This window comes from Chroicocephalus ridibundus, chromosome 11, assembly GCF_963924245.1.
Source record: "Chroicocephalus ridibundus chromosome 11, bChrRid1.1, whole genome shotgun sequence".
Lineage (NCBI taxonomy): Eukaryota > Metazoa > Chordata > Aves > Charadriiformes > Laridae > Chroicocephalus > Chroicocephalus ridibundus.
The window spans coordinates 17415861-17429685 of NC_086294.1; the positions used below are offsets into that span (position 1 = coordinate 17415861).

At 39.2% G+C, this 13825-nt stretch overlaps 1 protein-coding gene across 4 annotated transcripts in view; it reads left to right on the forward strand.

Moving 5' to 3' along the window:
• CNOT6 (CCR4-NOT transcription complex subunit 6) overlaps positions 1-13825 on the forward strand; it is a 32575-nt gene that overhangs the window by 10680 nt on the left and 8070 nt on the right. For 3 of the 4 annotated variants that reach the window (XM_063349057.1, XM_063349058.1, XM_063349059.1), the window contains exons 2-8: positions 4435-4548; positions 6861-7047; positions 9623-9708; positions 10682-10786; positions 10873-10941; positions 12404-12561; positions 13071-13225. In XM_063349057.1, the coding sequence (XP_063205127.1) occupies positions 4437-4548; positions 6861-7047; positions 9623-9708; positions 10682-10786; positions 10873-10941; positions 12404-12561; positions 13071-13225 (872 nt within the window). In that variant the 5' untranslated portion in view covers positions 4435-4436. The remainder of the gene's footprint in view (positions 1-4434; positions 4549-6860; positions 7048-9622; positions 9709-10681; positions 10787-10872; positions 10942-12403; positions 12562-13070; positions 13226-13825) is intronic. The other variant, XM_063349060.1, reaches the window with a different exon arrangement.

The window sequence follows — 13825 nt, forward strand, 5'->3', positions numbered from 1 at the left end:
TGTGGTATTATAGAAAGCTTCTCAGGAAATGAAGAACTGATGTTTTTTTCTGTTGGTAGGTTTTGTTGGTTTTTGGTTTTTTTTTTTTTTTTTTAAAAAACAAACCTTAACTGCTTGCTCTCAAGAAAATGGCTCACCTACCTATTTTGATTAAGTAATTCTCCCCACCATCTTCCAATTTCATAAAAATGGCAGAAGGGAAGGACAGGAAAAAAAAGTCAGTGGCTTTCCTGTCCTGTCCCTCAAAGCAGGTTCCCCACACTGTCATCTCTGCATTTCAGAGGTGTTAGTTATTGGTAGTTTACATAGTCACCTGGAACATTAATTACCTCATAGCCCAGCTTCCACCTTCTAGACACCTATAGCCTAGGAGACTTACCATTTGAAACGTCTTGTTGGGGCAATGGGCCAAACTCTCTTCGTTCTTCTCCAGCTGGCAGTGTAGGTAAAGCATGTTGGCCTTCAGGTACCTCCTTTTCTTTTAGGCCACCAGCTCCTCCTGCCATCGTGCCCTGAGTGGTGCTGGGCTATAAGTGCTCCTTGGGAGCGGAGGAGCAGCTGTTTCACAGCGCAGGGCTGCTGGTAATCATGGTGTCCTTTGCCTAGGACAGTTCTCTGGAACATCACCCAACCTGGGCTCCCCACCTGGCCCCACTCATTGCTTTAACCTGCGGAGACAGGCAGCACTTGGTCCAGGTGCACCTCAACCTGGGAGCATTTGGTGTTGTCTCCAGTGCTCCTGAGTAAAGCCAGAGCCAGTGCTCCATCATCTACCTGCTGTATTAGCCAGCTTTGTCAGCCCTTCTTCTAACAGGTTGCCCTCACTTGACCTTACAACCTTCAGGTTTTTTCTCTTTACGATCCTCACTGTCCTCACCCTGCACCTTTCCCTGAAGGGGCTTGTGTGCCACTGCTCTCTCTTGCCCTGGCCTTTCCCTCAGTGCAAACATGGGCTTCAAACTGTCTCTACGCTGCAGACTCGAGAGCTAATTCCCTGTGTCAGACCCTTTGCGCCCTTGACCTCGTCGGCCTGGTTTAGCCCAGTTTTTTGGGGGTAAGAGGTGTAAATTCTGTATTGGGACCAAGTGCCCCAGGGTGGGAATGGGCAGCCAGGCTCCTCTTGAAATCTCAAGTTCTTCTGTTTTTACAACTATTTAAATAACAATTTTAACAACCTGGTAGTAGTTAAAAATTTCATTTGCATTCAAATGTATTTAAATGTCCTCTTCATTAAATTTATATTGTCTGGGGTGTCTTCTGGGCATCCGTGGTCATATCTTTGTTCATAAAGATTTTTCTCCTTTACCAACTACCTTGCTGCACGTGGTGATGGCCTGATGGTCAGTGGGGCTTTCCACCATCTGTGTTGGTGTAACTGAAAATTACAGGTGGTGTACGCTCGTTTGAAAATGATCGGCATGATAGCTTAAAGCTGCAGTTATCAATGGCTTTAAGGTTATTCAACACCATTTTACGGCTTTTACTTAAAATTGCTTTAGCCTGACAAAACTACATCACTTAATCCGATGTTTGCCTCTGCTTTTATGGTTAACTGTAGCATCTCAGCAGGCTCTAAATTTGGGTTTGGGGAAGTGGAGAAAGGAGGCGAGGCAATGATTTGTAGAAGAGACTGATTTTCTTGAACTACTCCGTTCTGTGAAATTGTGAAATGCAGTTCCAGGTATTGCGCTTGTGTTTTATGATGTCCTGTGAAATATGACCCAAATTTAGCCTTGCCGTCGGCTCCTGGGAAATCTTGAGCTGTGTGTGATGGATAGAGATGGGCTAACGCTTGGTGTGATGGTGTCCTTGGTGTTCTGGTTCGATGTCTGTGATGCTGTCGGTCAGCAGCAGCTCCTTCAGCCAGGAGGCTCAAGAGCATTTGCTGCTTTTTTTTGCTCCTGTTAATCCTAAACAGCAGAGAATCGTCCACTGTGAAATGCAGCAGTGAGAAAGGGAAAAACCATCAGAGGCAAGAACTTTAACAAGAGGGAGAGTAGTGCCATGGATGGACTGGGAGCGCGGGGTCACTGGGATCCGGTTTTAAAGCCTCTGATTCTTAAATCTCTAATTGTTTTAACACACATTAACAAAACCCACTGAGAAAAGTGTGTCATCCTCCTCTGGTAGTGAGGAGCGATACGCTGCTGGTACGGGCAAGGCTGTTAATTAGTGCGTGTGATCGAATGTGCTCTGGGGAACGTTCGTGTTTCTGTACTGAATGAAATTTCCATCTCTAGTATACCTGCTTCATTTCTAGAAAAATGGAACATATGTGTTAATTCAGGGAGCCGCAGGAAGAGAAAGCATCAAATGACTGAGGAAGGCAAATGTTTCCTGACAAACTGGAGCGTTCCTATGTGGCATTGGTCTTTGTGAATTATATATAATTACATATAGCACTTTCAGAAGAGATGCTCTATACATCACTTTGCTGTATATTATTGCACTAGTTGCATAGTTATTGTAGGGAGAAGTTATGCTTTTACCTTTCCGGGGGTTATAATCCAGTTTTATCTCCTTTAATTAGCTTAGTTTGAAGAAGAAAGTGTTACACTTGATGATTCCAGTACCCTGGGCACTCAAGTGCCTTCATTCTTCAAGGAGCTCCACCCAGCTGCTATTTATAATCTCATCCTTTTACCCACAATTCACTTTTTAAAGGGGAATTTCTTTTCACTGCAGAAATCTGTTTTTGGCCAGTAGTGGGAGTGGGAAAGGGAAGGAGGAGTGTGAATTAGTAAAAGAGCTGTTGGCTTAAAGTAAGCGTGTGGTGCCTAAAAGCTTTATTTTAATTAAGATGCATAATTAACTGAAAGTTAAGGGGGGGGGGAATGTTGGTTTTTTTAACGTGTGGAGTAAATGTTTTCCAGTAAATACAATAAACAGATAATAAGTCTAGTTGAAAGTCTTATTTACTACCAGGGATTCCTTGTTTATTCCCTATATAATTACAACACTTTTCTGATGTATTCACTTTGTCTAGCATAAGAAAAAATTAGAAAGCCTTAAAAGACCTGGTAGGTAGGTATGCTCATGATTTTGACCAGTGTAGCTTCTTTATGGTGTGTTTTTGGCTAATATTATAGTACTGTTGTAGTGTATTCCATTTCATAATTGCATAATATTGCTTGTAATCTGTTTGTAAATGTGATTTGAGCCAGCATTGTTTAATTTCTCTGTTTCATATAAATAATTGTATAGATTGTTGTTTGTGCCTTTCTGTATGTGTTTTGGATGTGGCAGCTTAAGATGGCAAAATCTTTGCTATGAAAGCTCTTAGATGTATGTAGGGCAATGCAAAACCTTTAATCTTATTTGTGATAAATGCGATTTATATTGGAAGTCCTGTATAGCTTGAAAACATGGGGCTAATTTGTAAATTACTATAGTATTGATTTATTTATTTAAAATCTATGTAAGCTGGTTTTCCTCTTAAACTGACTGTAAACCAGGTGTATTTCTCCTGGGGCAGAGGAGAGCTGGCTCATGGTGCAGGGAGGGTTATGGTGGCACCAGAGTATGGAGGCAATGCCTTTTTTTTTTTTTCAATCCATTCTCCTCTTTGCAGTGCAACAGAACAAGTACGTTGTGTACAGGAAAGCTGGGAGGAGGGTTTATTTGGAGAGGAAGGCGTTGTTTTGAAGAGGAATTTTTGCCACTTGTCTCTTACGGTCTATGATGGGGTATGGTAAAAAGAGATAAGGAATTAAAAAATGTTACTTGTAAAGTTATCAGGAATGACCTGAAAGAAACTGGGAGAAATGGACTTAAATTTCAGTGTTAAACACCTGGCTGAAGAAAGTGATAGAAATGTCTACCTTGGGTACAATGTTTTCAGATTGAAAAGAGTGGAATGAGGCTTGGATTAAAAGCTGTAGTTTTGCAGCCTTTAAAGAATTGAGGATCTTTTTGAAACCTTAATTCTCCTCTTGGATGCTGAATTGTGTGAAGAGTTGAGAATTGCGGTAAACCTGGAACTGATAGGTAGTCAAGGTTATTAGCAAGTGCTTTCTTTATAGTTTGTCCGAGGGAGAATCAGGTGGTGGTGATCATCGCTTTTTGGAGTGTCACTGTCGAAGAACCAAGAGCCTGCAGTAGGATGCATTCATTTGAAGGACACAGTGACATACCCATGAAAGGCGGCAGGACACAATGTTTGCGTCAGTCTACAGATTTTGTTAAATTATTGGGTGGAGGTTAGGCCATCGTCTGCCATTTTAGGAGCATCAGGCATCTGTGGTGTTCTATTTTATAGCAGTCTTTCCCACTCAGTGAAGTTTGTAAATGGGCACGCGTTATCTTAATGTGAAGTTTTGAAAAGTATTTAGAGCAAACATCCAATACGAAATTTAACTGAAATGGAAATTACCTTTTAAAGAATTCTCAGTATATAATATCTTAATTAATTATTTTTCTTTTTTGTCTCAACAGGAATGCCCAAGGAAAAGTACGATCCACCTGATCCACGGAGGATGTACACAATTATGTCCTCAGAGGAAGCAGCCAACGGAAAGAAATCACACTGGGCAGAGTTGGAAATAAGTGGTAAGAAACTGAGGAGTGGTCCTGAGTGATGAACTCTCATTTGTCAAGAGGGTGAAGCTGGGGACGACACATAGACACATGCTGTTACTTTAAGTAATGTCACAACAGCGTTGTATTGGTCCATGACAGTACAGTTTCCATCGAAGCAGATGTTTTCAGTTTAAAAGCAGTTTTAAGTCTTTGCTCTGTTCTTGAGATTTTAAAAAAAAATTATGAACAAGATGAAAAAGTTCCTCCAAGAACTGTGCTAGCTTTGAGCTAGCACAGTTTGACTTTTGGATGTTTTCCTGAAAAGAAGATAATACTCAGAATCCATAAACATGAATTCCAGCTGGTGTGGGACACCACTCTCTCTTGATTTGTGGAGTAAATTCTGATTTTCCTACATAAGGTGTGTTTACAAGGAAATTCAAGCAGATATTTTAAGAACTTAAAAATTACTTTGTGATGATGTAAATTTAGGCTGAAATTTTGCTTAAATATGGAGGTTCTTGAAGAGACGGCAAAAATGGCTATGTGGTTTTTCTCAATGACTGTCCAGTAGAGAAATGTAGGGAAGGAGGGGTACAAAGAGAGTTCTTTGAATTGTAAAAAGTCTTTCCATCCAGATCATTGAATCTGTGTCTTGCTTCAAGTGCCACGTGCCTTAACGTGTGAATAGCATTCTTTACTTGAAGGTTACAGATGCAGAAACCTAGTGAAATGCTGCTCCAGGAATCAGCGTTATACATCAGCATTAGGCTTGGATATCCACTTGGACATCTGCTGTCTCGGCATAAGGAGATGCATTAAGTGATGGCTCTTTGCTTTCATGCCTGGTAATCTCGCTACAGGCTGATTCCAGCTGAGACAGGTGCAGGTAGTGGGGAGGATGGATCAGTGATGCTGACTGGAAATCCTTTCAGCTACAAGGGTTTCTTTGATCAGTCACCTGTTTGCATTGTCTGTGGGGAAAGAGGTGTTAATTCAATTTTAAAAATGCAAAGAACTACTGATTTGCCCTTAAAACCTTTCAAAAGATTTCTTAATGAGCACTACAGTAGCATGAATCCTTTAAGAACTGTATGAGTTTGCCTTGCAAAATAAAATGGGACAATATTTTTGTTTCGTTGATGTTCACGCTGTCTTTTCCTTGCAAAATACTCGGTCATCTAATACAGAAAGCCACAAACGTTTGAACTGCTCTCATTTAAATCACTGAGCTTTTCCACTGCGGGCTTTTTTATGCTGCTCACTTTCTTATAGCTCACTGGAAATGAAACCTGTATTAAACCTTTTGTTACCAGGGGCTGAGTCCCAGGTACACACGTGTATCAGCGGAGCTTTCCCCAGGCACTAAATATGACTTCTTTTATTTTGAAGAAAATCATTTAAGGAAAGGAATTATAATGTGTATATGGTGGTATAATATTAGACTGTTCTTAATATTGGTGAGTCATGATGGGTTTTCAAAGTCTGTCGCAAGTAACTTTTGGCCTTGGACAAACTGGTGTTGGTGCTCTCCTTCTAACGCTTTTAGAAGTGCAGTGAGGTGACTTCTGTAGATAAAAAAGGAGCCATTCCTGGGGGGAGGGGGCGGGGAAATATCTTGGAGAGAAGAAATGTTTTGAAACCTTCTGATGATATCTCACATTCCTTGCATGCGGCGATGTAAAAATCTTGATTCTGTCACACAAATCCATGTTTCCACCCTTCAGTTTATACAAAAATCTTGCCGTTTTTTTTAAATATCTGGCAATAGTTTATGCAGCTTTTAGTTGAATGCCAGATGGAAATCCATGTTCTCAACTAAGCTTTTTAGTCACCCTAAATATAGTGCTTCTATCTGTTCTTGGCTGGATTAATGCCATAGAATAAAGATTTTTTGGTTTGAAAGATGTTGCACAGAAATAAGGGGCAAACCAAAGAAGCATCTTTCATCTCAAACATAAACTATAATTGAAAAAAAACCTGTTTCTTATAGCTCTGCTAATTATTGAATTAATGGTCAGTTAGTAAATATGTCTTGTTTTTTATGAAACTCGAGGAACACAGGTGTTTAAACCTGAGGTATGGGTTGGAAAAAAACAACCTAAGCATCCCTGGCAACACCTGACATTCTGTTATGCATTGCTGAATTTTTTTGATCTGTAGAACTGGTGATTAATGGATTTTTCATTGAATAAAATAGTAATAATAAAAAACACAACAAAACCCAAAGTTCTCCCTCAAGTCGTCCCCCTCCCACCCCATACATACTTAGAAAATGTATACTTATTACTAAACCTGTATGTTTTAAATGTTCTATTTTCTTTTGTACCTTCCTTCCACAGGGAAAGTGAGAAGCTTGAGTTCGTCATTGTGGACGCTGACCCATTTGACAGCTTTGCATCTCAGTGACAATTCCTTATCCCGTATTCCTTCAGACATTGCCAAGCTTCACAATCTGGTATATCTGGACCTGTCCTCTAATAAAATTCGCAGTTTACCAGCAGAGCTCGGAAACATGGTGTCACTCAGGTACGTAAATTTTAACAGGAGTTAAAATTGTTATCTTATTATCTTTGTAGCAACAGTTTAAATTTCAGCATGATTTTTATGTTCTAGTAAATGAAAAGCATAAATAAATTCCCCTTTCCTCACTTCTTTTTATCCGTCTCCCTGAATACTTGGTGTAGTCTGTGCAGCTATAGCCATGCTGGCTTTTCTGTGATCTCCTGTTCTGATGCGTGGCTATACAGAATGAGCTTCAAAACTGCTCGGTTTGATAGCAGTCACCCATTTTATATTTTTCCAGGTCGGGTTTCCTCTCTTACGCGTGTCTTCCCAGACTCTTTTACAAATCTTTATGTGGTGTTTTTCTCTAAGAAATACTGATACACAAAAAATTGCTTTTAATACATAGGTAGGGAAAAGGTCATATTAAACATTCATAATCACGCTAACTACAATTTTTTCCTCTTTATTCTTCATAAGAACTATAGCTAAGAATATTACTAATTCTGTTTATTTTGTAACAACTGCAACTTGTCTCGTATCATCTCCTTCCCACCTCTGCTGTCATGTAACTGTATTCCTGTGCAAACTGGGGAGAAAATGTTCTCACGCACCTTTTTTTCCCCTCAATTTTACAATGCCAAGATGTGCATGGAATGATACTTCGTTTTGGAAGTGAAACATGGATAGTGATGCCTATTTAGATTATAATTAAGGCTGCAGCATTTCACTTTATAAAAACACTGCCATGTTTATATAAATGATATAAACCATTTATATATTTACAGGCAACGTTCTTTTGCCTTTTACCCAAAGGAAGAGCCTTATCTTGGTTTATTTGACAGTTACCAGTAATTGTCTTCATTGCTTTTAATTTTGAAGACATTTATGGACAGCTTTCTCAAATCCAGAAAGCAGTGAGTCTACAAGTGATGAGAGTGCTACTAGAAGTAAAGAAGAAGACAGTAGGGAAACGGACTGCCAGCACAGCTTTAATGAAACTGGAAGCAAAGCAAGTTTGCACATAGAAATATGCATTTTCTTCTACTTTAGAAAAGTCCATTCTGTTAGGGAGGATTAAACTAGCTGATTAAAATTGGTCCTAAAAGCTCAAATTCCAAAGCAGTTAAGTCTCAACCTTGGAGGCTGAGCAAAGGGACCTTGCTTTTTAGAGCGGAGTTGGTAGCTCTGTATTGTAGTGTGTTGTTTTCAGCTGCGGAGTAGTAACACAAAGCTTTCTTTAGAACAGACTATTTGAATTGAAGGCAGTTATTAGTAACAGGTTTCTTCCCTCCTTTATGCACTCTTCAGGTATTGTGAGTTGGCAATCCTTAATTTACTGGAACATTCTCAAATTCATCTTTGCACTTCATTAATGTCCCTTCATTTTCATCAGTCTCTTTCCTTTTAAAATATTGCTGTAAACTTAATGCTCGTGACGTGGAGTTAGTTTAGCACAGTGTAGTCATCAGTAGTGTCAAAAGGTGTTTTACCTTCTTCCCAGCACTTTTCCCAGTTTATTCAGGCTGATCCTATGAAGCTTCAGTTCTTCCAAGTCTGACGTCTCTTCTGAGTAGAGAAGGCTAAATCTTGTGAATGTGAAATGTGTAGGATCACACTAGTTTCCTGTTTGTGACCTGCACATAACGCTTGAGTCCAGATCTCTAGATGTGGAAAGCTAGTGTATTAATCCACCGTACGTTCTCTGTCCCCAGTAATTGCAGCTGATCCCTCATTTCTTTTCACTGGGGTGAAAGTGAAGAAAAACCCGTAAGCGCATCCTACGTGATAGCGCTCCGCAGGTCTCAGCTGCGATGGAGTTCTAGGTTTCAGGCTGGCTGTTGCTGCAGACACTTCTCAGAGCTTTTGGGAAGTCGTTCAAACTAGCGGTAATTCAACACTGGGCATTGGCAATATCCTGAGCCACAGAAATAATTTGTGCTCTCACACGTAAGAATTGGCACGGGGTCAGCCGGCTCCCACATCTGGAGCTCTGGGTTTGGTCTCTATGGCAAAGCTTGCCCGAGGCTCCTTCATCTGTCTTTTTCCTCCAGGTACTTGAAGAAAGAGGTGCCAGAGCAGTAAGATTTCTGATCTTTGTGGAAAGAGGAGTAAAAAAATAAACACTGTAATATGTTATCTTGGAAAGCTCAGCTGTAAACCAGATTCTCTTGATATGCTTGAAAGAACTGGTGGGATTTGCCATTATCCCCTTCGCTGTGTAGAGGGGGTGGGTTCCACGGGGGCAAATATCATTAGAGAAAACAATTCTTTCATCCAAGAGAGAAAGTGTAATGATACCTGAAAAATGTAATGATACCTACGCCACTGCCATTCTTTCAGCTCGGTGTTTCTCTTCGAGAAGAATTTTGTATATCTTATTGTAATTCATACTTCAACATAATATGTATTTTGTCTCTGTGTGTGCGTGTGTTTGAGTACAGCAGGTTTCCCTAACTATTGCTGTCGAATCTTTGAGTTCTTCAATATTGTGGTTTGCTAGTATATTGTTTCTCTTTTAGTTAAACTTTTTGTACTATACTGCTGAAGACATGTGTTGGTCTGTTTTCAGTCCTGTATGATTCTTCTCTGTCTACAGGGAACTACATTTAAATAACAACCTGTTACGAGTTTTACCTTTTGAGCTGGGAAAACTGTTCCAGTTACAGACTTTGGGTCTGAAAGGTATCACTACTTTTTCTTGATGTCCGTGCTTGTTTAATGATCATCGCTTCAGAGATGCAATGGCTGTAGACTGCTAGTTCATAAAATGTTACTGAGTAGTAATCCCAGATGTAGCTACTTACTCCATGTAAGTAGAGTTTATAAATATTGTTATTTAGAAAAAGAAAACCAGTTTGGCAAAGCTCTTCACACATGAAAAGGTTTGCTTCTCTGTCTGCAGAGTGGAAGCTTTCCATTGCTTGCACAGGGGTTGGATACAATGCTGCTTTAAGAAATAGCCTGCAGTTAACTGCAGGTGTCCAACTCCAGCCAGAAAGGGAACACACTTTGTACTGCTGTAGGGTGTTGTGCTGTTTATGCAAGCAGCAATATAAATCTTTTTCCAAATTTTTTTTTTTAACTGTATAGATTCTAGCTATAAAATTGCTGACCTTGGGGGAACTTGTATCACAGTATCAGGAGCGCTGAGTGATACAGTACCTCTAAACACTGTTAAGTCTCAAAAGTCTGTTTTTCTCCCTCTTAAAGTCAGATATTACAATGTGCATTGTCCTTGAAAACTTTACAGTCCGCTTATGCGTTTGGCAGATGATAGGCTCTGCTCGGGTGTGACTGGCAAATAAACTGATGGTGGATGTTTCACTCGCGTTGAGCAAAGGGAGCAGAGGTGGCTGCTGTGTTTGGCCTCAGCAGCTCTGATGTGTGTTGTACCAGCTCTTCCCTACTGGCGGATCCAAGGACCGCGCTTGGGGTGGTCAATCAGAAAACAGACACAGGAGGGAACGTAGTTCACTTCACTAGAGCTGTTCACACATCTCGTGTTTTGTGGGATGGAGGACAGGAAATCTGAAACCTCTCGGTAGTTCGTAGTAGGTGCAGTATCTTTTCTCAGAGATGCCAGCGTTAAACACTGATATGTAAGTTCAGATGGTTCTGTATATTTTATTCGGTATTTCTGTAAATCTGTTTGCAGGAAATCCACTTACACAGGATATTCTGAACCTTTATCAGGAACCAGATGGGACACGAAGGCTACTGAACTATTTGCTTGATAATTTGGCAGGTACTGCAAAAAGAAGTAAGTGATCATTCTTAAAACATATATTTCTGCTGTGTCAAATAAATGTGATTATCACTTGTTGTATCTCTAAAATGTTCCCGTAGTTTCAACAGAACAACCACCTCCAAGATCTTGGATTATGTTGCAAGAACCAGACCGTACAAGACCAACAGGTACTGTAAGACTTTGCCTTTTTTAAAAAAGTTTTTCTCTTAGAAAAGCTGTGTTTCACTATCTGTTTAAAACTTTTTGATGCTTCAATTAACCAGTCATCTGTGCAGTGCCGACCAGCCAGCTGAAATAGTTCTATCTCAATTGGAACACCTGTTCCAGATTTACCCACCTTTTACTATAAAGTAATTTCTTTTTAATTAATGTCCTCCTCACAGGAATTGAAACTGTTGTCCACAATTAGTCAAGTAGTTGAATTATAACAGGCTTAATTGAACATTTCTTGAAGAATAAAAAAATGGAAGAACATGAGCGTAACTTCCCAAAAATGTAGAATTTTTTCCTCTTAAGTAACCAGTGTATCATCTTTGTCTCAGCACTTTTCTTGCTGTTGGGATTCAGGTCATGTTTAATTGTTTACTCATTTTTTCTGCATGAATTGTCTAAAATATAGCCTCTTCTGTTTACCTGCACACCAAAAATCTTAGTGTATTTCTCAATTATTGCAGTGTCTTCTCTTTCAGGACTGATGTTCGTTACTTTCCCCTATTGATTTATTTTTTTAGAGTGGTTGCTTCAGAGATCGTGATGTTAATGCAGCTTGTCTTTTGCTGTCACCTATTTATTTTCAAAACGCTGGACTTTGACCCCGAATCAGCCCAAGACTGTTGCCTCAATTTGCTAAATCTTCAAACAATTGTCATGAGGTTTTTTTTTCCTGAGTTGCACTCCACATTTGAGAGGAGCTCCCAATGAGCCTCCAAGTATTTCATTATTGTACTGTAAATTCCTTAGCGTTTCTTAAACAAAAAAAACACAACAAAACAAACCCCAAATCCATGCTGCCATTACCTGTCACATTGCCCCAAACTGTCTCATTATCACTCCTGTTCCAAAGGTATACAGAGAGTAGAAGTTTCTTGTCTTTACACATGAATTGTAAGCTTTTTAGAGGTGAAAACATTTGGGGTTTTTACTTTGCCTATACTTTTTCATTGTGGGAAGGGATCCTTACCCTGCCTATGGATCTGTTGCAGTTTGTGGTGGTAATAATTGAGGTAGATTTTAAATAATCTATTTGAAGAGTTTGCAAACCTCTGTATAGCTAGCAAATGTTAAGTGTTCAAATACACTGACCGTGTTTTAGGCTTTTCACAGTTGAGCACCAGTTAGTATAAAGTACCTTTGTCTGCTATTTACTGCATTAACTATATAAATCGGGGGGTTGGGGTTTTTTTTCTGGTTAAATGCTAGAAGACAGCTGCCGTAAGTCATGTAATTTATCTTCTTAGAAGGACTAACAATTATTTTTTTTAGTATAGATGTATGTGCTGTGTTTTGGTTGAAACAAAGGAAGTGTGAATTGATAAATTTGCAGAAGACAGAAATGAAGAACATAATTGTGTATATATATATATTTCCTGTTAAATATATCAGTGTGTAAGTAAAATTATTGTTCTGCAGCCTTGTTCTCTGTCATGTGTTACAACGTACTCTGTGACAAATACGCTACCCGGCAGCTGTATGGCTACTGTCCATCTTGGGCATTGAACTGGGAATACAGAAAAAAAGCCATTATGCAGGAAATCCTGAGCTGCAACGCTGACATCATAAGTCTTCAGGTAAAATACATACTATTCTTTCTTTTCCTTTTCTATTCCCTTGTGCCAGTTTCTCCAGATTAAATGTATTTACAGTAAACGGTCTGTTTTCAAAACCTTCTGAAAACAAAAGAAAAAAGAAGTGGTGTTTAGAACGTTATTTGCTGCTTGACATCAAAAGAATGCTTTTCAGCCCACACAGTTGGAATGCGAACCAGCAGCTGCTGATCAAAGAAATGTGTGTGGGGGTGTTTTTGTGCCTGCGTGTGCATGTGGGGCTATAATTGACACATTTTCAAATAAAGGGCTTGAGATAATCATAACTCTGGGGATTACAGAAATTCCTTTATATTTTCTTAAAATAGGGATATTGCTCTCAAATTTGCATTCTCTGAGGTACTTAATTCTTACAATTTTTTCCCTTAAATCTAATTTGGAAGTGATTTACACTTCTGAAGAATCTAAATAATATCAATCTTCTATATTTTGCTAATAGTACATTCACGCTGTGCTGTCTCGTAACTTTATAGGAGGTTGAAACGGAACAGTACTACAGTTTTTTCCTGGTAGAACTGAAAGAACGTGGCTACAATGGATTCTTCAGTCCAAAATCTAGAGCTAGGACAATGTCAGAACAGGAAAGAAAACATGTTGATGGTTGTGCAATATTTTTCAAAACAGAAAAGTAAGTGATGTGTTTTGCAAAGCCTTCTATCATCTCTTGCTCTCTTTCACATCGTTTCTCAGGCCAGTCTATACCTCAAACGGTTCGGCATCAGTCGCTCTTTTTGTAGCCGTTCAGTGTTTCTTTTGCAGCATTCTTACCATTAGAAAAAATGGTCTGTACAACAGAAGTCATTCTGTGTGTAACTAGCAATAGCAAATTTTACCCTAAAGTTTTGTTTAAGTTGAAATTTCGTGCTGTTGGAGCAATGCAGATTAGGAGATCACTAAATTACACTTCAGTTGTTGAGTGTGCGTGTTCCAACCGTTAGGTGTTAATAATGAAAAATGAAGCAATTGTCTTGTTTTCTTGCCTTTTTTTTTTTTTTTTTTTTTGAGTAAAGGAATTGATAATCCTCAAAATTGCTGTAATAAGACCTCAGATGACATTGACTTTTTGGTACATTAGCCTTCTGATAAAGCAAAAGACAAGGCACTTATTATCACTGCTTGCCTGTGGAAAAATAACAAAACCAAACATTATTTAAGAGTTGCAGCACTTACTGATTGTGTCACACTGTGCTGTATGGACATAAGGGTGATAATTTCCCTTCCTCCTCTT